This window comes from Caloenas nicobarica, chromosome 21 (genome assembly GCF_036013445.1).
Source record: "Caloenas nicobarica isolate bCalNic1 chromosome 21, bCalNic1.hap1, whole genome shotgun sequence".
NCBI lineage: Eukaryota > Metazoa > Chordata > Aves > Columbiformes > Columbidae > Caloenas > Caloenas nicobarica.
In genome coordinates this window covers 2074659-2100846 of record NC_088265.1, presented here as the reverse complement: position 1 = coordinate 2100846, position 26188 = coordinate 2074659, and the positions used below count along the sequence as shown (strand labels likewise).

Here is a 26188-nt window from a genome sequence, read left to right as displayed (position 1 = left end):
CGGCGGCCGTGCAGGGGGAGACGCGGGATCGCGGCACCGGGAGCGGGGCGGGCGGGAAGCGCAGAGCCCCGGGCGCTGGCCCCCGCCGCTCTCCGGTCTCCCGGGGCTCGTTTCGGTTTCGTTTCCCGGGAGCATCGCGCCGCCGCGGCCGCAGGGACGGGACCCGCCCCTGCCGGGCACCGGGGCAGCGCCGAGCGGCGGCAGCGGCCACCCAGCGCCAGCGGGGATGCAGGTAAGAACCGGCCCCCTCCTTAGTCACGGGCTGGCAGGCGATACCTCCGCGGCGGGGGTGACCCCAGCACCCACCTCCCAACGGCCTCACGGAGCCCCGGGCAGCCGGGCCGCCCTTTGGCACTGAGCCGAAAGCTGCTCTCACGCATCTGGGGGTTCATTTTCACCCCCCTTTTCTCGCTTTCCCGCTCAAACCCCTCCAAGGACAATATTTCCTCTTGAAGCAAGGAAATGCCGCCTCAGAAACGTGTGAAAGCAGCTAAGCAGGGCAAAAAAGCAAGAACATAAACCAGGACAAAGTAATAAAAATTAAGAATGCATCTCTTATGCCCTAGAAATCTTTAGAAGCAAGAAAAATGTTGCACGTTTCATCTTCTTTTACCGTAAATCTTGTTGTAAGAGAATCGCACCAATGGGAGAAAACTAAAATACCTTTTAGAGGAGTTCCAGGCAAAATACACTGCTAATTTCTTTCACTTTTATTTTTCCCGAAGCTTATTACTTAGAATGAATCTGAAAGACGGTTTGCGTTGCTGTCAAGCCTGTTCAGAGTTTATACTGGAGTTTCTCCATTTTTCTCACACAAAGTTATGCAGCTACTTGCAGAGACTCATCTCGGTGCTGGTAAAGGCTCTAGAACCAGCATGGAAGAGCTGCAGGTGGCACACGAAGCCAGTTAGAAGCTCCATGAGCAGCGTTTACCATGATGGAGGTGTCTCCAAAGCGAAGGCAACACCAAAGCTGGGAATTTTCGCCCCCGACACGTCTGATCTCGTTTCCCCAGGGTAAAGCGGCAGACGGCTCTCCCAGCCCCGTTGTCGCAGCTTCGTTACCCCCCCCATCCCAGACCCGACGCGCACCCACCGGCGAGGGGGAGATCTTCAGGCTTCCAGGCAGGCTGAGTGAGTAGATGTTGAGCAAATCAATGTATTTATAAAAGACGGAGTTTTCACAGCGTGGGACACGGTGCGTACAGGCATGTTGATCCACTGAGGGACCATTCCCTGCTGTCTAGATGGGGGGGACAAGATGGACGAGTCATCAGGGTTCATTTTCTCACTTTGGGGCATTTCTGACCTGTGAGTGCTTAATATAGAGGGGAAGTTTGGGGATGGAGCAGACCAGCATCCCGCTCTGCCCCTCAGCAGTTGTGAAGTTGAAGGCTGGGTGGTTTCAGAGGCTGCTCCTGGTTGCAGGAATCCAGCCCTCCCTGTGGAGCAAGGACGATGTGATCCACTGGCTCCGGTGGGCTGAGGAGGAGTATTCCCTTCGGCAGACGGACAAAAGCAAGTTCGAAATGAACGGCAAAGCCCTGTGTATCCTCACCAAGGATGACTTCAGATACCGAGCTCCGAGCTCAGGTTAGACCCAGTGCGAGGGTGTTTTTGGGGATCATCCAAGTACAAGCTCTGCTCTGTTGAGCGGGGCTGGATGGGTCCCAGCAGACCACGTTTGAGCTCTGTCTCATCACTTGGGTGCTGTTGATAAGGACAAGCCTCTTCCTTCAGTCCGTCTGGACTGCAAATGCTTTGGGATGGGGAATAACCTCTTACTCTGCAGCACAGAAATCTAAGCAAAAACATGAACCGAGTCTCTACTATAACACAAAATCATCCCTTCCCTGCAGGTGATGTGTTATATGAAATACTCCAGTACATTAAGACTCAAAGAAGAGCCCTGGTGTGCAGCCCTTTGCTCAGCTCACCCTTTGGGGAAGCCAGGAGCCCAGAGGAAGGTACGATGGACAAGCGCAGCTGTCCGTCAGGCTGTCCTGCCCTCAGCGGGCTGCACACATCTAGGGGTGACGCTCAGTCAGTTCAGCACTTGTCTCCTGTGGTTGGGCTGGCACTGGGCTGACAACCAGCCTGGGCTGTCCCTCCCCACCTGCTTTAAGGCTTTGGAAGATCTGGAACCTGCCATACTGCACCATAGGGTTTTTTTTTTTTAATTTCAGGAACAGACTGTAGTGCTGAGGCCGCCTCAGTTTCTCTTTCCTCCTGCCTGGGTTGTGCAGAACAGCCCGTGTCCCACAGCCACGCGGAGCCGCTGAACCTCTCCCATCACAGCTCGGAGGGCAGCTGCAGCACAGGTGCCATCTGCTCTGTTCCTACAGCCCCAGTGGATGGGAAAATTGCAGGTAAATATGAATTTATAGCTTGGTTCCTTGGGGAAATGAGATTGTGCCTTGTCCTGTCTGCCCATCTGTTTCCCTTCTGTTTATTCCCCATATCAGTGTCTGCTTCCCTGCCTCAGTTTCCACACCTGAAAAATTGTAGTTCCCTCAAGGATTTTGAGATCTAACAACAAAAGTGCTGTACGTGAGCTCTGGGCTCTTCTTATATTTATTAGTGTTGCTAAGATGCGCAGTTCTGTTGCTGACTAATCCTCCCTGGAGCGTAGGTGCCTTTGTGGGAGCTCTGTGACTCTTTATTCTCCCCCAATGCTCAGACTGCAGGTTGCTGTGGGATTACGTGTACCAGCTCCTCTCCGACAGCCGCTACGAGCCCTACATCAAGTGGGAAGACAAGGAAGCCAAAGTCTTCCGGGTCATTAACCCAAACGGGCTTGCCCAGCTCTGGGGGAACCACAAGGTAAATGCAATTGGAAACAAATTTATCATTCCTACAATGCACAAGAACCACCGCAAATGTCCCATGTGTGGCCCTGCTGCAGACAGACCCACACCAGCTGTTGGCGCTTGCTTTTACTCAAGCCCCCTCAAACTCTTTTCTTCTTCCAGAACCGAATGAACATGACATATGAGAAGATGTCACGAGCACTCAGACATTACTATAAACTCAACATCATGAAAAAGGAGCCGGGACAGAAGCTGTTGTTCAGGTGAGGTGAAGCAGATCAGAAAACAGCGCGGATGGGGCACGGGAAGGTGGTGAGCTCCAGATGTTGGCAGCTGCTCCATCTCACTGGGTCCTTGATAGTCCAGACTGAGCTGAAGTTGCAGCATCTTTGCTGTATGTTGAGTTAACATATGGGAACGTGGTCTGTCCTGTGGCTTTCTGGTGGTGTAAGGGAGATCAGGGGCTGGTCCGAGGTCCCTCCTGTTCCCCCGTGACACCAGGTCTGAAGTTCACCTCTGGACAGAAGAAGGGGTGGAAATGTTGGGAGCCTCCTGTTTTCAGTGCTGGCTGCTTCCCTGGGACTAGTTTGGACTTAAAATGCTAGTGCTGGGCTGATGAGTCCTGAGCTTTGCCTCCCTGGGTGCAAAGCAGGAGCTGGGACCCTCAGCAAAGTCCAGGGATGGCAGATACTTCTGAGCTGTGGAGCTCAGCTGGTGAGGGCTCCAGCATTTACAGCCTGCTGTGGGGCTGCGTTTGGACATTTAAAGCCATTAAACAATGTGTTGCAGGTTTTTGAAGACTCCTGGGGAGGTCATCCATGAGAAATCCAGCAAACTGGAGCAGCTGGAAAACGAGGACCATGAGGATTTGAAAGAAGACCCAGTGGACGTTTCACTGTAAGAAACCTTGGAAGGTGGCGTTTGCAGCGCATCGCAGACAGATTTGTGCGCTGCTGGGAAGCGCTGGCATCTCTTGCATCTCCTCGATGGAAGGCACAAAGCTGGTCCTGGATTTCAAATCATGTCCTGAGCCAAAGCTGTGAAATCTCTGGGGCTTCATTAGCAAAACACACCCAGAAATTGTCCCCCAGCCCTGAAAGCGCAGGTGATCATGTGAGCTGGTCTTCTGCTCACTTCTCTTCTCTGCTCTGCGAGGGAATGTGATATTTTTGCTCTGTACATTTTGATGCTTGCCTTCAAGGTTCGCACTTGCTGGTAAAGATGTCTCCATTGTCACAGCAAGATGTGCGGAGCAGGGACCCCGGAGCACGTGCTCCTGGTCAAACACCTACCGAAGTGCTTTGCAGGGAGCAGTGGCCCTGAGCCTGAACATGTTGCTCTGAATCTGAGCCATTTCCCTGATTCCAGGCGGACTTAGAGCGCAGATACCCTGTATGTTTTAACCTTGCTGTCTCCTGTGGGGTTGCTGCTGTGATTAAGGATGGGAACAGATGAAATATCTACCTGTATCCAGCCTGGCCTGAGCTCCAGGCTGCCCTAAGCTGGGTCTTGTTTTAACTCCTTTCCCTCCATGTAATGCTTTTTGTAATCAGATGGCTAAATAATGTGAAAAGAAACAAAACCGGTAATGAACATGAGCATACTCATCATCGGAGACATGATTATTTGCTTGGAGTTCGAAGCAGGAATCCCAGCAACCCCAGGCACTGTCAGTGACCTGGAAGGAACAATGCGTGTGTGGTTTTTTAAATATGAAAATATCCACTGTTTCATTAAGGCAATAAAATCCTGTGGTTGTGTAAAGTTAAAAATCCCACGTCTTGTGGCTGAAGGTCTGAAATGGGGAAATCCAAGCTTTCCTCATTTAAAACCAGTTCCTATGGGGACCCAGATCTTGTCCCCAGGCTCACAGCCCCTAAACGAGAACACTCCAGTCCCAGCAGCTCAGCAGGTGGGTGGATGCAGAACAAACACAGAGTGATTTGTAGCTATGTGGACACGCACAGATCCAGGTCGTGAAGCAGCATCGTGTTTCACAGCTGATAAGAAAAGGTGAGTTAACCCCAACCTCTGCACCACTGCAGAAATTCCCCTGCCTCGTGTCTTTGCCTTGGACCCTTGCCCAAGCCCAAGTTGCTGTCTCAGAGCTGCATCGGCACCGCTGTGGGGGCAAAAATGCTGTGAATGGGTGCAGGAGCTCTCAGTCTTGTGAAAAACTTTGGTAGAGGTTTTGTGACTGAGGTTTCAATCAAAATTGGCTGTTGCCAACCCGAAACCGCAGCCCCTCTCTCTATAACTGGTGTTGCTCCTCCAAAACTATTTTGCACCCATTAAGTGGAGATGCTGGTGGGCTGTAGGCAGCAAGAGATGGTGGTGGGACACATGGCAGCTGGTTGGCAAAACATCAAGAGTACGACATCTCCGGAAACATGGGCTGAGAAGTTTCACTTCCAGAAAAATCACCAGCTCCTCGGCAAAATGCAAGTGCTCAACAAGTCAAGTGGCAGAGGAGAAGTAAATGAGAAGCTCTGGTGGGGTAAATGAGCACAGCCTCACCGTGTCACAGCCTTTGGGGGGTCCTAGCTAGGAAGGGAGACTAAAATCTCTGCTGGGAGAGGGCTGGAGGTCACCCAGCACCCAGCCGAGCTGCAGCCTGGGGATGCACCACACTGGGATGGAATCGTGAAGCCTCCAGACCTCACCCTTCCTTCTACAAAGGCTGCTTTTTGTCCCAGAGAAGGCTAAAACCAGATCTTTCTTGGGGTGAATAGAGGCAGTAAGTCCTGCCCAGCCCTGAGGAGCAGCTTTGGTGACAACACAGAGCTCCTTCCTTGGTGACTGTCCCATCCTGGCCCAGGATACACGCCCACGGGGGCATTTTTCCTGACCTTCTCCGAACACAACATCCCACCTGCTTTCTTGCCCTGGGAAGAGCCCCGGTGACTTCTGAGCAGCCCATGGCTTCTCCAGCCTACGTGGTTTGTTTTGTCGGAGCAGACGCCCGCCGGTGACCCCGGTGTCTGCTCCGTGCCCGCAGGGAGCGTGCCAGATGCCCTCTCTTCACCTGCTTCTTCCAGCGATGACTAAGGGTCCCGCTGGACTCGGACGGGGATTTCCCCTCCTGCCTGGGGAGCGGCCAAACACCCTCAGCCCTCCTCGTGCCGCGGATCTTGGAGGGTGGAACTCAGGGGGCACCTTTGCAAGGATGGGCTGCAGTGACGAGGTCCTTCCGTGCTCCCTGGAAGCCTTTGTCTCCTTCCTGGGCGATGTGTCTCTTTTCCCCGCGGTAAATAGAGGCGGGAGGGCTGTAAATCTGCTGCTTTCCTGGAACGAGGACCCGTCCCTTTCGGTAAACAGCCGAGCAACCGCTGCGTGTGCCGGGGTGTTTGGCGTGGGTGTGCGGGGAGGGAGAGCACGCAGCCGTGGTGACGTTTGCCATGGCCTAGAGCCACAACTTGGGTCAAGATTTGGGTCACTTGGGGTATCCCCTCTTCAGGCTGTGTCTATAAATGCTCCTACAAAGAGGAAAAGCCCAAAAGAAGCCGTAAGTCAATGCTGATTCGCAGTGTAATCATGAAAATCCTCCATGAACAGGGACGGAGCAAGAGCTCCAAACTGGAGGTGGCCAAACTGCGCCCCATGGCCAGAGCAGACGTGGGGTTTTTGTTACATGGATGTTGCAGAGAGAAAAACAAACAAAACCGATTGTGAAACTCCTCGCCCACTGGAATCGACCTGCTTATGAAAGGACGTGGTCAGATGCTGGTTAGCAGCGTGGAGCTCCTGATGAGCGGTTTAATTACTTATCAGAAGGAGATGTGGATGCTGAAAAACAAAGCCAGGTGATTCCTAATCAATACCAGACTCTGATTCATCGGTGCAGGCTCAGGAGAAACAGAGGGAAGTGGACTGGATCTCTCCTAATTATTGGAAATTATGGCACAAAAAGTTTCTGGAAACAGAAGATAATCCTGGACTGTTTTAACTGCAAGCTGAACCCGTTATCAGGAAAAGACCGTTTTTATCTAGGAGGCACCTGGGCAGCACATAATTGCAGCTGAAAACTAGAGAAAAGGCAGCCTTGCTCAGGTGGAAATCTTGCCAAGGGGTTTTCCAAAGTCTGTGTAAATGCATCTGCATCCAGTCCCGTCCTTGCAAGGTGCAACGTGAAACATTACCATCAGCTGGCAAAAAAGCCATGAGGATGGTGGACAGAAGCCGGTGGGAAGGTGGAGAAAGCCCAGGGCTTAATGGGGACACCTGTGGGGCCAAATGGATCCCTGGTGCCAGAAGAAAGGCTGAAAATTTGTTTGGCCCAGGGGCGGATTGTAGATGTCGAGATTTTTGACCCCGGGAGATGCTGTGCCCTTGGGCCATGTGGGTGTGAAGGATTCGAGTCATGGAGCTGGTCCTGTCTCGTGTTTTAGGGGGGTGCAAGGGCTGTCTGAAGCACCCAGGGTGTGTTTTGGAGCCATCGCAGCCCAGCCATGCTGGGGGTTGGTGACACCCTGATAGCACCGTGTCCCAGAGCGCCCGGGGTTCCGAAACAGCCGCGACACCCACTTTCCTGGAAGCTCCTGGGGTGTGAGCAGGGTGATGCGCTTGCTGCATTGAAACCCCGTTTTGCTGAGAAAGCTATGACTTCTCCTTGCAAAAACAACCCAGAGGAGCCCAAATGTGGCATCACAACCATTAAAAAAAACAGCCAAACAAAAAACCCAAACAAAAACCAAACAGCAAACAGCTGCCTTAGATAGCTGGTATCAAAGGCCAGCGCCTACACCAGGTAACAGGTGATTTTTATGTTGGTTTTTTTGCTATTTGTCATAAGGAAATAGTTTTCTCCTCCAGTGAAACTCACGCCCACTGGTTTTCTGCCACGAGGGAGGCAATAGTGGGGATCCCAGGCGGAAGCGCTGGGTGCTCTCCTACCTGAATGGCTGCTAAAAATAGGGATTAACTCAGCCCCGGGTATAAAAACGGCACCTCCCAGGAGAGTCTGATAATCCTCACTGCCCGTGGCCGAGGAGGTCGTCTTGACATATCCAGAAGGGCAGAAATACTGATGGAAAGGTAAATACCAAAAGAGCAATTAGAGAATTATTTGGCCAATGTACTGGGATCAATTGAAGTAGGATGGGGGTTGCTGCTGTGCTGTGATTACATTTGGTAGAGCGATGAATTATTTGGTGGCTGGGTGGATTTTGTGTTGGCTTGGGTGAAGGAAACTTGCCTTCTTGATCCAAAAGAAGGCCAGGTTGGGGTGGCTCTGAGGCGGTTTGTACAGCTGAGATTTCGGTGTTGGCTTCCTGGGTGCTGTTCAGTGGTGGAGAAAGTCTGGTTTGGCTCTGGTTTTCTGAAGGGTGAAATTGGGTTTGGCAGCAGAGCCAGCACGAGGCACGGGCACGGCGCTCTGGTTTTTTCCGTAGTAACATCTCCTGTTTAATTTTGCTTGTGTATGTGGAGGAAAAGGGCAACAGGAAAGGACCAGGGGCTCTGAGCTGGTGAGAACTCACGGAGGGGCTGCATCACTGCAGGGTGCTTGGCCAATATTGTGGTGACTGAGGGTATTAACAAAAGCCCATGTTGCCCATGGCTCCTCCAAGGGCTAGAAATGCCTGGCCTTGCTGGGGATTTTTTTTTTTTTTAATTTTTTTAGCAGCCAGTACCTCAAAAGGAGAAATTAAAAAAATCTGGGTTGTGTGATTCATCAGGGGGATGGTGCTCCTGGCATGGACTTTTTCATCATAGTGCGGGAATACATCGCAATCGGAAGATACAGGGGTTGGACTAAATGACCTTTGAGGGTCCCTTCCAATCCAAACTATTCTATAATTCTACGATACAGCATCGCGGTGTCTGGATGGTGCCCGCTGGGTGATACCCAGGCTCTCCCCATCAGACGTGCCCAGCTCGTCTCTCCCCTGCCTGTAGTTTCACTTCCTTAATTAGCGATGTCTATAGCCCATCATAAAACCCCGCGTGTGCTGTCTGCACAAGGAGCACTCAGATAACAGCTATAAAAGGGGTTGATCATTTACTGGGAACATAAACAGTTGCAGACACCCGAAGCACCCTTGGGTTCCAGCGTTAGCCAAAGTAGGGGTGATCTCCACTATGCCCAACCCGACCTTGCAGCATCCCGGGGAAAGCAAAAACCAGGCTGAAAATGTTGTTTTCCTCCACAGCAACATGCAGGATCCGGCTGCGGTGAAGCCTCTGTGGGATGCGGGGGCGCAGCCGTCGGGCAAGATCCTGTCTCTGGACAGGCAAGGGGCCAAGAAAGTGCTGGAGATCTACGTCAGGCGCTCGCTGAGCTGCTGCGAAAACTCGCTGGCGACCAAGAGAACTCTCCGGGAGAGAGCCAGGGGCCGAGGGAAGAAGGCAGGTGGGCTGCAGCGGTCGAAAAGCGACTTCTGCAAGTATTCGTGTGCCAAACTCAGCCCCAAGAAGGACCAGGAGGAGCGACCCAGAGCACCGGACCTAGACGAGGCTCTGGATGACGAGAGCAAAACTCCCGGGGAGGTCCCGAAAGAGGAGCTGGAACCCAAAAGGAAAAGCACAAAAAAGTCTTCCCAAGGCAAAACCCAACGCACCTGGTTCAAAAGTTTCTTTAATTTCCTCTTCAAGAAGAGCCCCGAGGAGCAGAAGGAAAACACAGGGATGAAAGCAAAGGAGAAAGATGCCAAAGCTCCTCTCGGCTCCAAACCAGAAGGGGCTAAAAGAGCCGGAGGGGACGCGAGCACATCGCCGCCGCTGGGCAGAGCCCCGAAGAGGAGACCCAGCCTCAAGAGGGTTTTCTCCTTCAAGAAGCACATGGAGGAGGAGCGGGGAGAGGCGGCAGCCGGGGCCAGGCCCGCGCGGCCCAGCTGCCTCCCCCTGCGGCAGGCCCAGGCGCCGGCCGCGGCGGGTGAGACCCACCAGCCCACCCCACCCCAACGCCAGGGCCAGCGGGACCTCCGCTGGGCACCTTTTGGGAAAGCAAGAGTGCTCGGTGCTGGTTCCTAACCCCGAGCATCACCCTCCTGCTGCTTTCTGGGCTGGGGGAGAGGTTTTGAGGGCTCTGATCTCAACCTGCTGCCCCACGGAAGGGTTGGTCTGCCGGGGCTTTGAGCTCATGTCGTCGCTCTGGTTCCTGAGAACAGCGACTCCCAGCACCATCCAGGCACAGGTTTTCCCCCTCTGGCAAATGAGGGATATGGTGCTGGTTCAGTTTAAACCTGCATTCGAGAGCTGAGGTTAAACTCTAAGCCACTCCAGGGCCAATGTTAAGCCGCTTTCGATTTGCCATGGGGAAGGGTGCGGACAGCCAGCTGCTGTTGCACGGCGGGGAGAGCCCACGGGACACCCCCGTCCGCACCCCAGCCCTTCCCCTGCCCAAAAACCAGCATTTCAGCAAAGCTTCTATGGATTCAGGGCAAGTCGCAGCCACTCGGTTATGGTTCAGAGAGCACAGCCCCATCATTCACCGCTGACACGCACTAATCCAGGGTGGGACGCAGTCACCGCTGCGGCTGCTTTTCTTTTCAATTAATGGCCAAAAAAACCGTCACCCTCACTTCTGAATATGTGTTTTGTTTTGTTTTGTTTTTTTTCCCCAGCAGATGCGGAGCAGCCCGACGGTTACTACGCGCGAGTGTCGGAAGAGATCGGGCTGATCGTGCAGGGCAGCGAGGGCCAGGGGAGCAGAGCCCGGGGCTGCGCGGAGCCGCCGCGGCCAGCCGGTGCCGACGGGGTCGGTGAGTGTCGCCTTTGCGAGCGCTTCATCGCCCGCACGTATAGAAAACATATGGGCATGGCACTTACCCCCATGCAAAGCCTGGATGGGACCCAAACCCCGTTTCAGTCCGGCCCCAGGGGCTTATGTGATCCCAAGAGTCATGCAAAGTCTTTGCGGGGAGGTTTTCAGCATCAGGGTTGGAAGAGAGAAACTCAAAGGCAGGAGGGTGTTTTTCCTGGCTAAAGGGTAACAAGACACGTGGCAATCGGCTGAAATGGGTTTTGGAGGGATGGAGGTGGGTAAACTTTGCTGAGGGAATTTTTCCTGGGGAATAAACTGAGCATCTGAGTGCGGGGCTTGGAGAAGGGGCCGGAGGTGATGTGGGATCTCTCTCTGCAGATGAAGCCATCAGGAGAATCGTCGCCCTGCTCCAGAGCGCCGGAGATGAGCTGGACAGGCAGGTGAGAGCAGAGCTGCGGCGGGGGCAAGGGAATTCGGGCTGAGCTCTGTGATGCTATAAAATAGAGCAACACCACTGATTTCCCTGGGGTGGGGAAACGCTCTGTAAAATCAAGGAAATGGCACCTTTTAATTCCCCGACTGGGTGTGATTGTGGCTGTCTGTCTGTCCTCCCTCAACTGCAATCCTCGTTCAGAGTGAAGGCATCAACGCAAGTATGACACATGGAGTTATTCACTTGTAATGTGCGTATTCGCTTCTTGACCAGGTGAAGGAAGATGCACGGCTACGGATGTTCTTCCGAGACATGTCCTACAGCTCCTTCAAGAACCTGGCCGATGCCTACGTCAACAAAGAAATGACGGCCAGCAGACCTGACGCCAACCCCCAGGAGATCCAGTTTGCCTTCACGGTGCATCTCACCGCCAAGGTGGCCGGGATCTGCAGCCAGGCTGTGAACAGGATCATGGGCTTCGGCACCCGCTACCTGGAGGATTCGTTCGCACCCTTGTCCTACAGCAAAATTCTCCAGGTAAGGAGGAGAACTGAGTCTGGGGCTGAGCTTCTCTCAGCGAGTTAGGGCACGAGGAAGAAATCGTTGGCCCTGAGGGTGGTGAGAGCCTGGCCCGGGTTCCCAGAGAGGTGGTGGCTGAACCATCCCTGGAGACATCCCAGGCCAGGCTGGACGGGGCTCTGAGCAACCTGAGCTGGTGCAGATGTCCCTGCTCATGGCAGGGGGGGCACTGGGGGGGCTGGGAAGGTCCCTCCAACTCAGACCGTTCTATGATTCTAAGTGGTGTAACTTTAGGGTGATTGCCTGACCTAGGTGGGTGGCAGTCATATTGGTTTATACTGGGGGCGTGACTGGGTGCTGGATCTTGCCCTGTGCTGTTGGGCTGCTTCTGGCTTGCTCCAGCACAAGCATGGTCCACGCACACACAGGGAGCGGGACTTGCTTTGCCTGCAGAGATGCAGCCAGGAGATGCCCCGTAGCGCACAGCATCGCTGCAACCTGGTGTAGCCGCTGCTTCCTCGGGGAGAATTTCCTCCTAAACCCATCTAGGAGACCAATAGCACCAGCTATAGTTGGGAAGGGATCTGATTGTGTCTTCTCCTGTCTCAGCAGGACAGAGAACGGTTCAGCACAGACAACTGCGAGAGCCCAGACTGACACCGGCTGCTCCGACGGGCACACAGTGCCTGGAACCCGAGGATGCAGATTTACTGATGGGGGGACAGTCCCTGTTGGTGACTTGGATGTGGGATGATTTTCTGCGCTGTGGATTTAAAATCTTCTAAGGAAAACCCCAGTGGCAGCCACAGCAGCGTGAAATGCTTCAGACCCAGCTGGCTGAGGGCAAAGAGTCTGTAAATCACACACAGGCCAAATTTCAGAGATTGCCTTGTGTTCGTATTTTAGTTTTCACCAAGTACATGCGTTGAACCTTGTGGTTTGTTTGTGTTTGTGTATGTGTATTTATTTACTTGCTTTTCTATACATATCTGTGAATGTGCAACATAATTTTGTAGCTTCTGCTATCAGCTAAGCATTCAGTTCAGGAAAAAGAAAACCCTAAAACTCAAATAAATTGATGCCTAAATGACAGCCAGGCTTGTTTAATGGGTGATGTGTACAGATGTTATAGATGGAATAACGTTTGCTTTGCTCCAGCTGTTGTGGGCTGCTCTTTTCAAGCCAGATGTAAAGTGGCACAAAGGGAGTTTTACAGCAGATATACGGTGCGGTGCTTCTATTTTTTACAGTTGATAGCCATTTCCTTTCCAGCAGAAGGGGATATATTATCCAAAGCAGCTTGATCTGACACAGAGAAGTGGGTAAAGCTGTTTCCCGAGCTGCCTTTGCTGTCAGTCCCTCGAGGGCCGAGGGGATTTGCAGCTGCTGGGGTCTCACCTACAAGGTCTAAGAAGATGTGAAATGTCAAAGCGATTAAACCCTAATCTCTGGGAATGTTCCCAGCTAAGCTTTACCCAGACCCCTAAGTCAGGCCATGGATTGAGGCAGTTTGGGGCTGGGGGGGATTCCCGGCGCTCAGCGCGGTGCCACCAGCGGGACCATCTCCCTTGCCAGGGCTGGACCCAGCCTGGGGCAAAGGGGACGAGATTTTGGGGCTTGCGAGAGGTGGGACGATCTAATGGGCTGAAGGCAGCGATGGTGGCAAACAAACTCGCCAGTGCGGGTCGGTGCCATGCGCGGGGTGGCGGGCCCCCTGGGCCACCAGGGGCAGCCTGTGTTTGCCCAGCTCCTCCTCTCCTGAAGGACTTGAGCTTTTCAGTCCTTTCAAAACCCTAAGTAACAAAAAAAAAAGGGGGAAGCAGAGCCCTGGTAAGAAGGAAACAGCCCTTCCCTGTGTAGATCGACGTCCCTCTTTGCAAAACCTTTAAGGAAACATTTGATAGAGCTGCAGAACCACCAGCTGCTGAAAAGCCCCAGGGAGTGGGGACACCTGGCAGAGGCTCCATCTATTTTAGCCCAGGGTAATGAGGACTAAGAAACACATTAAGTCCCAGTCCTGAGTCCTGCCCAGCGATGCCAACAAGCGCAGCGCCAGCACTGTGTTTCCTTTTGGCCAGGAACCAAGCCGGGAGAGTTTTACTGCAGGAGAAACCGAAACCGCTCGTGCTTGTTTGCACAGCCTGGTGACGTCCCCGTCCCCTGCCTGGGTGACTGCTGGGGTTGGGGACACGGCGGGGACCCGTTAGGAGGATCACGCGATGCTCCTGTTTGTTTTGCATCTGAGCTCACGTAGTGCTGGGTCTGGGTTGGGATTTGCATGGAGCAGAAGAGGGTTTTGTCTCCTCGCCGAGTTCCTGGAGGACATTGTCATCACTCGGCACGTGGGACGTGCCCGCCAGGCAAAACACCAGAGGGAAAACCAGCTCATCTCTCCCGTTCCTTCCTCCTGTGCTTTTCCTGATATCACAGTGTAACCAAATATCCTCCTTCTGCGGTCGCTGGATGTTTCCCCACCTGGTGCTGGGGAAACAAGGAGCAAAACCACACAGTCACAAGGGCCTCCTGGTCCCAAATAACCTGACCCAAAGCAGGGATGCTGCTCCAGCAAGGCAGAACGGGACAAGGACGGGAGCAGTGACGGTGCCATCAGTGCAGCACTGCAGGGCTGGCGGCTCTCAGAGTCCCAGTCCCTTAATCTCTTGGTTATAAAATTGAGACCCCGATTGCCTGTGGCCACTGAAGATATTAAGTAGGTATTAAAGAAGGGCAAGTTATTAGCCCCGGGGTTTTGATCGCTTTCCAACTCTCGGTATTACCTCCATCCTTCCCTAAACACCCTGCCGTGGCTTCAACCAGCGAAAGCAATTGCCTCGCTCCAAAAATCGCCGGGATCATGGACACCATGTGGGCATCCATCCTGCAGCCCCCTGCCCGCCCGGTGCTCGGTGTGAGCTCGGGGGCTTCTCCCAAAAGCACCTCAGCCTGCTTCTGGGATCTTGCATCCCCAAAGTCCTTAGTCCTCACTAATCCTGCTTTGCCGAGCGCCAGGTGGGGGAGGATGGCTTAGAAAATCAGCCTGGCACTTAATGGGCTAATTGATGTGAAATTCGCTGTCACTAAGAGGATGATGACACGGTCTCATCTCACGGGAGCGTGGCACTGGGCCAGCAGGATGCTGTCCCCTGGGATGCTGTCCCGGCGCCTCGGTGTTTGCAGTGGGACAGGGCGTGGGGCAGCTTTTGTGTGCCCCCCACCGCCTTGAGAAGCCCCCCGTAATTCCCTGCAGGACAGGGCGAGTTGTGGGAAATGCCGTGACGTGGATGCGTCCCCCCTCGGCTGACAGACCCCTGTGGTGTGTCCCCAAAACCCGCAGTGTGTCCCCAAAGCCCGCGGTGTGTCCCCAACGTCCGGCTCCTCCTGGGTGTCAAGGATCCCAAGGCATGTCTGAGCATGACGTCCTCGCAGGTCTGAGCCACCAGATTTTGGGGTGCTGCCGGGTCAGAGGTCTCCTGTCCTTCCCCATGCATGGACACTCGTCCTCTTGTCTGTCCTGCCGTGCCTCCCCTGCCCCTCTCCTGGGGCTGTGCTGTCTGCTGGGCTTTCTCCTCCTTAGGGACCTTCTTGCATTCACCTTGTACCTCCTCACGGAGCTACTCACTTGTCTACTTCCAGGGATAACGGCATCTTCATGGCCACTGCACGGTCCCTTGTCATCTGGCTCTGGGAATGGAAAATCCCATTTAATACATTACTTCATGGCGGCTGCAAGAGAAGAAACGAGATGCCCAAAGGAGAGCCTGGAGGAAGAACATCTGACTGAGCTTGGCCAGGGTTTGCACTCACGAGGTGTTCCTGGAGCACCACGGTTTGTGGCAATTCCAGCTCCTTTGGGGAAACGGTCCTCGTGCCGGGCATGGGATGGAGGAGCATGTTCATGCAGGTCCCACGGGATTATTTAACACTTTCTGAAGCTCGGCAGCCAGGACTGGGCTCAGCTGAGGAGGTGCAAGTACTGAGCAAAGCAGGAGCATCCTACGCCTCTTCTGTGCAGAGCCTGTTGAGTTCCCTGGGGGCCTGAAACATAATTGGCAGAGTTAATTCACAGGGAACACGGAAATTGTACCTGCCCACATGCAAACACTCACACGCTTCTGAGGCGCTTGCACGTCTGGATCCTTGTTCTACCTGCAGATGTTCGCCAGCACTGGAAGAAAGCCCTTGAAATGACAGAATTTGCTTTCCAAAGGGCTGGAGGAGACAATGCAGTGAATCACTGTCCTGATTTTGTTAAAAACAGGACCAGCTAGTGATTTTTCCTTTAGTGATTAGTGATTAGTGATTAGTGATTTTTCCTTTCAACTAAGTTCTTCTAAGTAACTGTACTTTTCTGAATTTTTGCCTGCATGTTTTTCACGGACACTGTGCTTGGTGCTGATATCGCCAAGATCAGGACCGACGGAATGCTGAAGAAGCTGATGTTTAGATTTATTGCTATGACAGCCAAGAAAGACCGATAAGATTTCCCACGTTCCGTCGCGAGAGGGGCGTGTTTGCCAGGAGGGGCGGGCGGAACAAGTGACTACAACTGACCAACTGAGTATTCCATTCCATTATCGTCACACCCCCTATGTAAGAGGGCGATCACGAGGGTCTTGCCTCTCTTCGACCATGGACGGCAATCCCTGCATCCAGTTTCTAGTTTGCTGTGAAGTCTCGCCCATGACTTCTGGGTGCCTGCCCTACAGCTGCTGGAGCCACGCCAGCTCCTAGCTCTGCCGCCGCTGGAGTGAGCCCAGCTCCATACTGGGCATTCAAGATTGGGTTTGTATATTTTGTATATCTTTTCCTATTTATTAGTAGCATTAGTAAAGCCTTTTAAAACTTTTCCAGCTTGAAGCCTAAGTCTCTCTTCCTTCCTATATTCCTTATCTTTCCAATCTAAGGAAAGCGTGGGGGGGATAAAGGGGTAACAGGGAGCATCTGCCACGGTTTATTGTTGTCTTGCTTTAAACCTTGACAATCACGCAGATCAAAGCTCAGATATCGCCAGGATGGTAGAAAGGCTGGAACATGTGGGGAGACTCACTCGTCAAGGGGATAATGTAAAAACAACATCAAATACTAGAAAGACCAGAAATGAGAAGACCAAATCCACTAAGGCTGGACATGGTCACATGCAAATACTCTAATTCAAGGGGTTATTCACCTCCAGGATGGTCCAGATGATGGTTCAATATATCTTTGAGTTGACAACTTGCTCTTGCTTGTTCTGTTGTCCAGGCAGCAGCTGGTGAGGACAGCCCTGGCCATGCCAAGTGACATCTATGTACACATGCCCATGTTATGTACATGTACACAACCTTGAATTTAACATATGTCATATTCATAATATAGCGTGCACGCTGTAGTTATTTGGACAACATAAGCAACACAGTATTTTGTAATATTTAATAATTACATCTGCTTAAATTGCCAGCTTTTATGCTGCATGTTGGCAGCAGCATTAGGTTATTAAGGCTGAAAAGACACTAAAAATATACTGAATTTCTCCCTATTTTTTTAAACTATCACCCAGCTAATGAAGACAGCCCAAAGGCGGATGGATTTTGGTTCAGTAACTCCAGATTTGGGGAACACGGTGCTGCCGCGGGTATCCTTCTGGGGCCTTACAGAGCACAGTGGAGGGTGGGGGAAGAGAAAAGAAAACCCACCTCCTTGGTTTTTTTTTTTCCCCCAGGAATATCCAAGAGCCAGCTAAGGACAAAACCCTTCCAACAGGGAGCAAATATAAGCAATATTTCCAAACCTACCCCAGCATAATGCCCTGCATCCACTCTTTGTGTAACACCCTCTGGCTTTAAATGTCTTACACAAGCCTTTACTCACTCCGTGCTGAGCTGTGCCTAAGCCAGGATTGACGGAGAATCCTATTTAGGAAAACACCCTTGATGAAGAGAGCACGGAGCAAAGAGGAAATTTTGCAGGGATGTTTCCAAGTGCGACAGGCACAGTAACACAGGGACCATCGCTGGGAGGGCTCCCGTGGCACTTCCCATCGCTTGGGATAAAAGCGGAGCCTTGATTCAGCGCCGAATATCTGAGCTGGCTGCGGTCGAGGATTACAAGAGCTGTTTTGATCAGGGGAAAAAATCTGTTTTTAGCACAGGCGGCAATTAAAATAGCTCGTGAATCTAAACACCTTGGGGAGCTGCCACAAAAGGAGGCAGAAAATCCATCTTCTGGACTCCTCTGCAACGAGGGATGAGCCTGGAGAAAGCCCAGGAGACAAGAGCTTGAGGTTCACCTGGTGAAAAAGGACAACCCGAGGCATCGAGCTGGGGACGCCGGTTTGATCTGGAGATGGCTGGGGAGGATCTGCGGGGTTCCAGCGCCCCGTTCTCGCTCTCCTTTTCGGGGAGCGGCTTTTTGGCACTGTACCAGGTCGGGGTGGTGCAGTCCCTCCTGGAGCTGGCTCCCAAACTGCTCCAATCGGCCGGGAAGGTCTACGGCTCGTCCGCCGGCTCCCTTATCGCTGCCGCTGTGGTGTGCGGCATCAGCCTCGGTAAGACTTATCGCCTGGATTTCCTTACTGTAGATTTTTCTATTTCAAAATTAGAAATAGAGGAGCTGACGCCTTAAAGCACCGGTGGGGGTGCGATACTGGTGTAATTCCTATCGCTCACAATGCACAAGAAATGTGCTGGTGTTGCCACTTTTGGCAGCCACCCTGGAGCAGTTTTGGGTAGTGTAAGCTGGAAAAGCCCCTTATTACTGTCCGAATGTTATCTCAGATGGTTAGGTAGATGCTGCATGGATAAATCTGAACATATCTATATTTTAGTGGCTCATTTTCCTGCTCCTGCTGAAGGACCAGATCTCCTTGTCTTCTGCTCCAAGGTCTAAGGAGTGCTGAGACGTGGCCCAAAGCAAGTCTAGGTGGATATAACCCACCTAAAGACCCTTTGTCCCCTGTGGATCAGACCCCTCGGCATCCTTAGCTATGAAGGAACACAAGTGGCATCCACGTGGGTATCTGTGGAGCTGGGTTATCCCACTCAGCCTCCGCAGCAGAAAGTGAAGATGTGGGCGATTCCAATTTCCAGATGGTGGAGAATCTGGAAAAAAAGCATCTGGCAAAAGCTCAAGGGCTTGTCAGTGGGCCGTGCCGGGGGATAGACTGGTCACCACTCCAGTCCGGGGCTGGGGTTTCTCTTATTGCTGCAAAAGAGGTTTTATTCTAAATATCTCTAGACAATGTGGAAACAGGACCCCCCTAGCAATAAGATCATCTATGTGTAGAATTAATTCAGAGCAGTTAATCCACTTTTAATAATCACAACCTCCCATATTTCCAAATAGTGTCCCCGTGTAAACAAGTGTACCCAAGACTTAAGTCTTGGAAGGCTGATCCAAGCTCTGACTCAAGCAATGGGGACGTTTAGGAGGAGGGGGGGTGGTTAGTGTCCAAATAATGATGGGGGATGCAGGGAGGAAACACACAGTGCTCGAGACCTCTGGTGGATGCTAGAACCGCTCTGCTGGAGCTACAAATAATGCAAAACTTTGGGAAATATATTTAGACATGGCAGAAAGGAACTTTTCTGCCCATATGGGAATGAACATCTCTACAAATCAGCAGGGGCCTCAAAACTTCTCTCTCTGATCCCTCCTGCTGGTGTAACTGGACGGAGCTGGGGCTGTCCAGCTGGTACCGATTGGTTTGGGAACTGGTCCTGCTGTGGGGACCAGTGCTGAACTGGGGATCGGCATCACTTGGGGGGCAGGCACCATCCACTTAGAGGTGCCAAGAAGATCTTGTGCCCAAAATATCTGCCTCAGGGGAAGGAAAGACCCTCTGCCCAGCAGCTTGTGGGCAGCTTTTCCAGGTTTCCCCCCATTTCCAGGACACAGCGCAGCCAGACAGTGCCCAGCGAGTGCATCACCCACCTGGGGTATCTCTGGCTCTTTTGGCATCCCCGGGGACCTCGCGTGAACCCGCCGAGCGTTAATCATCGCGCCACATGGCCTGAACATCCGCTCAAACATTTATAACCCATCTTAATACCTGTGTTGCTCCAGTTGCCTTTGGGGCACTCCATCTAATCCGTCTGTTCGTCCGGGCTTCTAAAGCAATCTCACGAGACAGACCAGAAACCTTTGCCCCTGCAAAGCCCCAGCACTAAGACCAAACCGTGGCTTTGTGCCAGTGCTGGGGCTCGGGGAGCCCACCCGGGTGCAAGAACAGCTCTTTGCAGCACCAGGGAGCTGGAAAAGCTTTTGACGAAACAGTTTAACCACCCAAAGTGGGAGATTTTCCCAAGCGACCTCCCCGTTTCGGCAAAGGGACCCCTCCCTGGGATGGGGGTGACCATGGGGTTTGCTGCACCACTCTCTCCCCCCTCCCCGTCACTTTGCAGCCTTTAAAACCCGGAGTCTCCTGAGCCTTCAGCATTTCTGCTCCTTTAATCCAGCTTCTGGAGTGTGCAGATGTGTGTAATGACTATTAACAACGGCCGGGAGGTCACGGGGAGCTCGGCTGAGCGGGGTGTCCCAGCACGATGGAGCTGGGGTGCCTGGCTGGCAGGAAAATCCCTTTCCTGGGGCTCTTTGGAGCCTTTCCCCAGTTCCCGGCCAGGCAAACTCGGAGCACCCGTCTCCAGTGCAGATGGGAGTTTCACCAGTGGGGTCACACTAAGCCATACGTTGTCCTTTGAGGACATTGCGGGGGTGACCTCCCCCTTTCTGCCCCACCACCACGTCCCCCGTTATAGCAGCATTGTCATCCTGGGGTCGTACACAGAGCCGCAAGAGGCTTTATTTGTGGGAAGTGTTAAAACCAGGATGAAATACATAGCTGTGAGGGCAGCGTGGAATTGACTTTCTCTCTGCCTTTTCCCCTCGCTGTCTCAGATGACCTAAAGGAATTTTTCTTCTCCACGGTAAAAGAAGTCAGGAACACCATCCTGGGCCCTTTCTCTCCCAAGTGCAGCTTGCTGGCCAATATCAAGGCGGTTTTGCAGCGGATGCTCCCGGAGGACTCGTACCAGCTGGCGTCGGGGCGGCTGCACATCTCGCTCACGCGCGTGGTGGACGGACAAAACGTCATGGCCTCCGAGTTCAGCTCCAAGGAGGAGCTCATTCAGGTACAGCACCTTCCTCTGATGCCCGTAGGAAGATCCCTACCTACTGCTGGGGGCCGGGTACCTAAGAATTGATGACTTTCACCGCACTGTTTTCTACTTGAGATGGGGAGAGTGTCAGGAAGCTTTGCCAGAGCCATGATCCCACCAGTGAGCTCCATTAGGAGGGAGGGAGGAAGATGTTGTTAGGTCCAGGAAGGAATAAATCATGATAAAAAAGCAGAACGTTTGTTTGCAGCCTCAAAGAGCTGATGCTGGCATGTTGGCCAGGCCTAATAAGTGCTAATGACTCTTTGCAAAGAGCTGTGGTAATTCTAACACGACCTTTCAGCTTTCTGGTCACGTCTCTTCTTGGCCAAGTCCTATTTGCGGTAATTTTCCTCATTGCCTCAGCACATTCCTGAGAGGAAAGAGCTGGACAAAGTGTCTGTGGTGCCAAACAACAAGCAGCTGATTAACCGGTAAATTAGCTGCTGGGGAAAGAATCCCCAGGTAAAATGGAGCTGACCAGGAGGTCGTGGGCTTGCTTGTCCCAGGGACATGGTAGAAGATGGCAAGTCCATGGAGGTGCCAACCCAGGAGCCTGGGATGCTCATTCCCAGCTGATGAGATTGGTGGAAAACAGTTGCAAACAGCCCAGCAGTGGTTTTGCCATTGACAAATCCCAGCAGAATGAAAATACATTGTGAGGCAGTCTTGGTTTTGACCCAAACCCTGCAAATATGAAAAATGACCCCAAAGTTGCACCTTGCTGCTGTCAAAGGACAGTGTTTGGACAGGGATTTATAGATATGCAACTCTCACTTTGCCGGCAGCTATAAAAATCAAACATGAAGTGCTATGCCCTTATCAAGAGAAGGGTTTCGACTTTATTGCGATGAGATGTTTTCCTCTTTTTGAAACATTTCTTGTTGACACAGTCAAGTGCAAAGTCCGGGTGGTACCGCCTGGCTCCAGAACATTTGCCAAGCCTGAATTTGCAGACAACCAGTCGACAGGAGAACTTTGACAGGAGCATTTACATTTACAACCCTTTCTTCTCCCAGGCTCTCCTCTGCAGCTGCTTTCTTCCTGTCTACTGTGGATTCATCCCCCCGTCCTACCGAGGTGTGGTGAGTGATATTTCCAATAAAACACATGCTCCCGGCAGTATGTTCTCGGGTTTAAACATCACATTGCCTTGAGCAGAGAGGGATATATATGTCTAGGCTTTTTCTTTAGTTAATGGAGGATGATAAAGCCTCTTAGCTTGTTCTTCATCCCATCCAAAGATTATAGCTGGGTGGAATTGCCATCTGGAGAGCCCTCTCTTTCTTTGCCTACAGACTGAGCCTGGATGACTAGATCTTGCCTTGGAGATCTCCAAAGTGAGATGACAGGACACCCACACTTGGCACTTGGGCACGCAACCCAGTTATCCTGGGCAGGATCTGTCTGCAGTGCAGATGTCATGGAGCGATTTGTGTTGAAGGGACCTCTCCAGCTCCCCCAGTCCAACCCCTGCCATGAGCAGGGACATCTTCACCCAGACCAGGTTGCTCGGAGCCCCGTCCAGCCTGACGCAAACCCCAGAGCAAACCCTCCCTCCGCTCTTCCCCGCAGCGATACGTGGACGGAGGATTCACCGGCCTGCAGCCCGTCTCCAGCCTGGAGGAAGCCGTGATCACCGTGTCCCCGTTCACGGGAGAGCTCGATATCTGCCCGCGGGACTGTCCCGCCACCTTCTTCTGCTTCCAGATCTTCAACGGCAGCATCCAGATCTCGATGGAAAACCTCCTGCGGATCAGCTACGCTCTCTTCCCACCGAGCACTATGGTAAGTCCACCAGGTCTTCTTCCCAGCTTTGTTTTGGTTAAAACAAATCAATGCTGGACCTGCCTTCCCAAGCTTTAAGGTTCAGCTCACTCTCCATTGTTAATCAATCAGATTTCAAGGGGAGGGGGCAGTCTCTAACCAAGTTCTGTAAGAAGCAGTATACCAAATAATTCAACAAGCTTAGGCAGCCGATTCCCCAACATCAGTCACCTCCAGTGTTTCTCCTTGCAGGTCCTGAATGACTTTTTCTCCCAGGGGTACCAAGACACAGCCCTTTTCCTGTACAGGAACAGTTAAGTGTCACCCCAAAACCCGACGAGCAGCCCCAAAGCGTGACGCACATGCAAACCCCAGCCCTTTCTGTGTCTCACAGATGCCTTCGGCTTCAACTACTGCGACGGCAATTTCCGCTTCGCCAGCATGTGCGGGAGGAACGACTTTGCACAGCCCAGCAGGACGGTCACCAGCCTCTGCAAGATGGTCCCACAGTGCCTGACTGCCTGTGTCCTGACAGGTAGGGGATTTGGGGTACGGATCGGCAGTTTTGGGGGTGGCTGGGGCTGCTGCAGTCTTTGAGAGGCACAGCATTATATTTAAGACATTATCAAGTTATTCATTATAGCAAATATTTCTAATATTTCACTAGCTGTTTGCAAAGACGCTTTGTAAGAGCAGCTCAAGCTGGATTCTGGCCTGGGCTTCAGTACCGACGCGCTGAGCTGCAGCAAGAGTTGCTGCACAAGAGGAATGATTGCCTTTATTGGGTTATTTCTAATGACCGGTCTTTATTTACTTCTGCGTTGTCGTTCACGGGCACAGGCTTGGCTGCGTGTGGGAAGCAGCAGGTGGCTGGACTGCAGGATCCGCTCTCAGAGGTCCTGCTGCAGCCACACAGGCTGCCGGCTCGCGTCAGGAAGGGGTAAGAACATCTCGGTAGAGGCGTCTGAGCTGAGAGCGATGCAGAAACCAGCGGTTGTGCCTTCGGGGACATGGTGCAGGATTAGCACGGGGCAGGTGTCCGGGCGAGCCCGGCGTCGGGGTGTGTGACGGGCTGTAGCGTCCTTCAGACACAGCTCCGTGGGAACCTCGTGGGCTTGTCTCTGGGACAGCATGGACTGGCAGCGAGTCCCTCCTTTTGTGTGGACCAGGGCAAACTGAGGCACATCTGCTGCATAAATAGGCTTAGTGGCACCCCCGTCCTCTGCAGCGGGGTTCGGTATCGCCTGAAGACAAGCTCTTGGGGAGAGTGGGTATCAGCAGCAGGAACACCCCAGGATTGTGGGAGGTGGTGGATAAAGCATCCCTGGAGACATCCCAGGCCAGGCTGGACGGGGCTCTGAGCAACCTGAGCTGGTGCAGATGTCCCTGCCCATGGCAGGGGGGGCACTGGGCGGAATGGGAAGGTCCCTCCAACCCAAACTATTCTATGACTTTTCTACACTTGGTTACAAAAATTAGTATTATTACAGCATGCATTCACCATTAACACCTTCCCTTTTTTTGCTGCATTTACCAGTCATTAAAATCTGCCTGTTTATTTTGGTTTTGCAGGCTGAAGAAGCTGTGGGGGCTGCTGGAAGGTATCAGCTCCATGGTAAAACGGCTCCAGAAGTTTCTCCAAACCGTGGTGCCTGGGTTGCCCAAGAGAGCCGTGGCCAGGAGGTGAGCGGCTTGGCGGCTGCAAAGCCTCAGCAGAGGGAGGGCAGGGCAGGGAAACCCCTGGGGACCTCACTCACGGGTCACTGATGCTGAGCTTGCCTAAAAATTCCAAATCTGGGGTACCCGACATGAGACGTAGCTTTTTTTTTTCCTCTGTAATATTATTTATTTAGCAACATCTCAAAGGAGCTATGAACCAGCGTAGTGCCGCTTCACCTACAGCAACATATTCTTGTTCCAGAGCATTTATCTGCTGGGCTCTGCCCTAGCAGGACATCAGGCACGTTCACCTAGACCTTGAGAGGTGTTTTGGTACTAAACTCCCAAGGATTCAAGGCATTTAACTTGTCACACAGACAGCATTTAAGCCAAACCTCCCCCAAACCTGCTTGCAAGTCACTTCACGTGCAGCTGGTGAAGAGGCTGGCACAGAATGATTTCACACTGCAGGCAGCGATACAATCCCTCAGCCATGAAAAAGCCTTTCAGCATCAATGTCCCTGGGGTTAATTGGCCTCTGTTGGTTCATCAACTCCGACTCAACTAATTGCCAGTTTGTTCCCTCAGGTAACCATCCTGGATGGGCCCTGGGGGTTTTGGACACCATACGGTGGGCGACACCGGAGCTCAGGTCACACGGCCCCATGGCTGCTGTTTCTTTAGGAAATTTTTTTATTTTTTTGTTTGTTTGCTTGTTTTCCACTTGGGGAAACCGGCTGATTTTATTTCCAGTGCTGCTGCGTCTGCAGTTTCCCTGCCCAGGCCTGACCTGCTTTAACACGTCGGCCAAGGAAAAGCTGCATCTGCGACCAACCCGCAGCCTGTGCTGGGAACACCTTTACCGGCATGCATGTACAGACCAGCCGCTCCACTTGCTCATCTCCAGCAGCATCCCTCTCCCTGCTTTAATGCAGATTACAGGGCAGATATTTGCTGGGAAATGTCACCTTGTAAGTGTTTGCCTCCCGCTCAAAAACTTTCAGAGAGATGCATCGAACAGAAAACAGAGGGAAAAGCCTTAGGGAGCATCACACTGGGCAGGAACTCATTTTCTCCAGTTTTCTGAAGTTATTTTACCAATTACCTATTCTCGAGCTTCACAGATGCTCAGATGCCTGCTTCTCCTGCCAGTGGAGGTGGGTGCACATTTGGACCCCTCTGACGTTGCAGCTGTGGAGAAGGATGAACAAACCTGAAGATTAACCTCCCTGTACTTCAAAATGCCACAGTCTTGCAGACTGCATCTCCTATAGCACTGGGAGAGCCGACATTTCGCAAATACATTAGTTCTTTCCGTGCCATCTTCTGTAAATCACTGCTACGAACACCGTACGGTCCAGCCAAACAGGCCTCGTGTTGCTGGTCTGTACGTAGAATTAATTGGCAGCACTTATCATCCCAAATACATTTTGCACACCAGAGGCTGATGGACTGGCTGTACCCCACCGTCTCCTCCGTTTGTTGGTTCCCGATGGGAACCCTCACTCTTAACGAAATGATGCGCGGGCAGAACCTGTTATTACCTTGCAAGTTGAGTAAATGACTTTCTTAATAGAAAGAGCTACTTCTCCAGAGAGCCTTTCTGACCTGGCCGCAGCCTAAAGCCTCAATCCCAAAACAGGTTCCGCGTGAGGCTTCACTAATAACCGCTGACCCAAGAGGGGACTCTCCTGGTCCTGATGCTCTGATCTCCTGGAGCCTGCAAAAACCCAGCCAGCCTCTTTGGGCAGTGAGAGCCCTGGGCAAGTATTAATTAGCTAATGAAAACTGATGGGGTGAAGGAAGAGCTGCTCCTCTACCTTTCTGCTGGTGGAGAAGGTGGCGTGGGGCTTCGTCTTCCACTTCGTCTGCTGCTTGGATGGTCCCTGGATTCTCTTCGGTGACATCCTCAGGGCTGGTGGCTCTGCAGCGAAGTATTCTTGTTTCTGGTTTCCCGTGCAGGGTCCCTTCACCTCTCCAACATGAATCATCAGCCAATGAAAGCATAAAGCCCTTATCAAGGTAATTTATACCAAATTCACCTGATGGGAAGAGAATCCAGCTCTCAGTCCTTGTTGCACAACTACCAGGTCTCCAGCAAGGTGAGACACGACCAAGGTTGACTGGAGAACGGGGCGACTGGTGAGCACAGCACAGGGCTAACCTGAGCT

The 26188-nt window shown here is 52.5% G+C and overlaps 3 protein-coding genes across 3 annotated transcripts; all 3 read left to right on the top strand.

Annotated features, from left to right (window-relative positions):
* Positions 1-875: 875 nt before the first annotated feature.
* On the top strand, positions 876-3852 carry ETV7 (ETS variant transcription factor 7). The gene is given in 9 exon segments (XM_065649656.1): positions 876-987; positions 990-1133; positions 1428-1592; positions 1859-1966; positions 2186-2368; positions 2680-2822; positions 2972-3072; positions 3599-3785; positions 3787-3852. Coding segments are annotated over 9 exon segments (1209 nt in total).
* Positions 3853-8887: 5035 nt separating this feature from the next.
* LOC135997248 (apoptosis facilitator Bcl-2-like protein 14) lies at positions 8888-12120 on the top strand. The gene is made up of 5 exons (XM_065649750.1): positions 8888-9680; positions 10375-10509; positions 10890-10951; positions 11218-11481; positions 12076-12120. The coding sequence occupies exons 1-5, from the start codon at positions 8888-8890 to the stop codon at positions 12118-12120; spliced, it is 1299 nt and encodes a 432-aa protein (XP_065505822.1).
* Positions 12121-17784: 5664 nt separating this feature from the next.
* PNPLA1 (patatin like phospholipase domain containing 1) lies at positions 17785-24045 on the top strand. The gene is made up of 8 exons (XM_065649749.1): positions 17785-17986; positions 20335-20567; positions 21611-21676; positions 22167-22379; positions 22611-22671; positions 22753-22893; positions 23199-23298; positions 23931-24045. Exons 1-8 carry the CDS (start codon positions 17785-17787, stop codon positions 24043-24045), a joined length of 1131 nt encoding a protein of 376 aa, XP_065505821.1.
* The last annotated feature ends 2143 nt before the right edge of the window (positions 24046-26188 follow it).

What these genes read in the sequence shown, in the direction of transcription:
- LOC135997248 (XM_065649750.1), top strand. Translation starts at nt 8,888, where the DNA reads ATGCCCAACCCGACCTTGCAGCATCCCGGGGAAAGCAAAAACCAGGCT. An exon ending in CCAGGCGCCGGCCGCGGCGG is followed by an intron (nt 9,681 to 10,374) that starts GTGAGACCCACC and finishes TTTCCCCAGCAG; the next exon opens with ATGCGGAGCAGCCCGACGGT. An exon ending in AGCCGGTGCCGACGGGGTCG is followed by an intron (nt 10,510 to 10,889) that starts GTGAGTGTCGCC and finishes CTCTCTCTGCAG; the next exon opens with ATGAAGCCATCAGGAGAATC.
- PNPLA1 (XM_065649749.1), top strand. Translation starts at nt 17,785, where the DNA reads ATGGCTGGGGAGGATCTGCGGGGTTCCAGCGCCCCGTTCTCGCTCTCC. An exon ending in CCCCGTCCTACCGAGGTGTG is followed by an intron (nt 21,677 to 22,166) that starts GTGAGTGATATT and finishes TCTTCCCCGCAG; the next exon opens with CGATACGTGGACGGAGGATT. An exon ending in CCTTTTCCTGTACAGGAACA is followed by an intron (nt 22,672 to 22,752) that starts GTTAAGTGTCAC and finishes TGTGTCTCACAG; the next exon opens with ATGCCTTCGGCTTCAACTAC.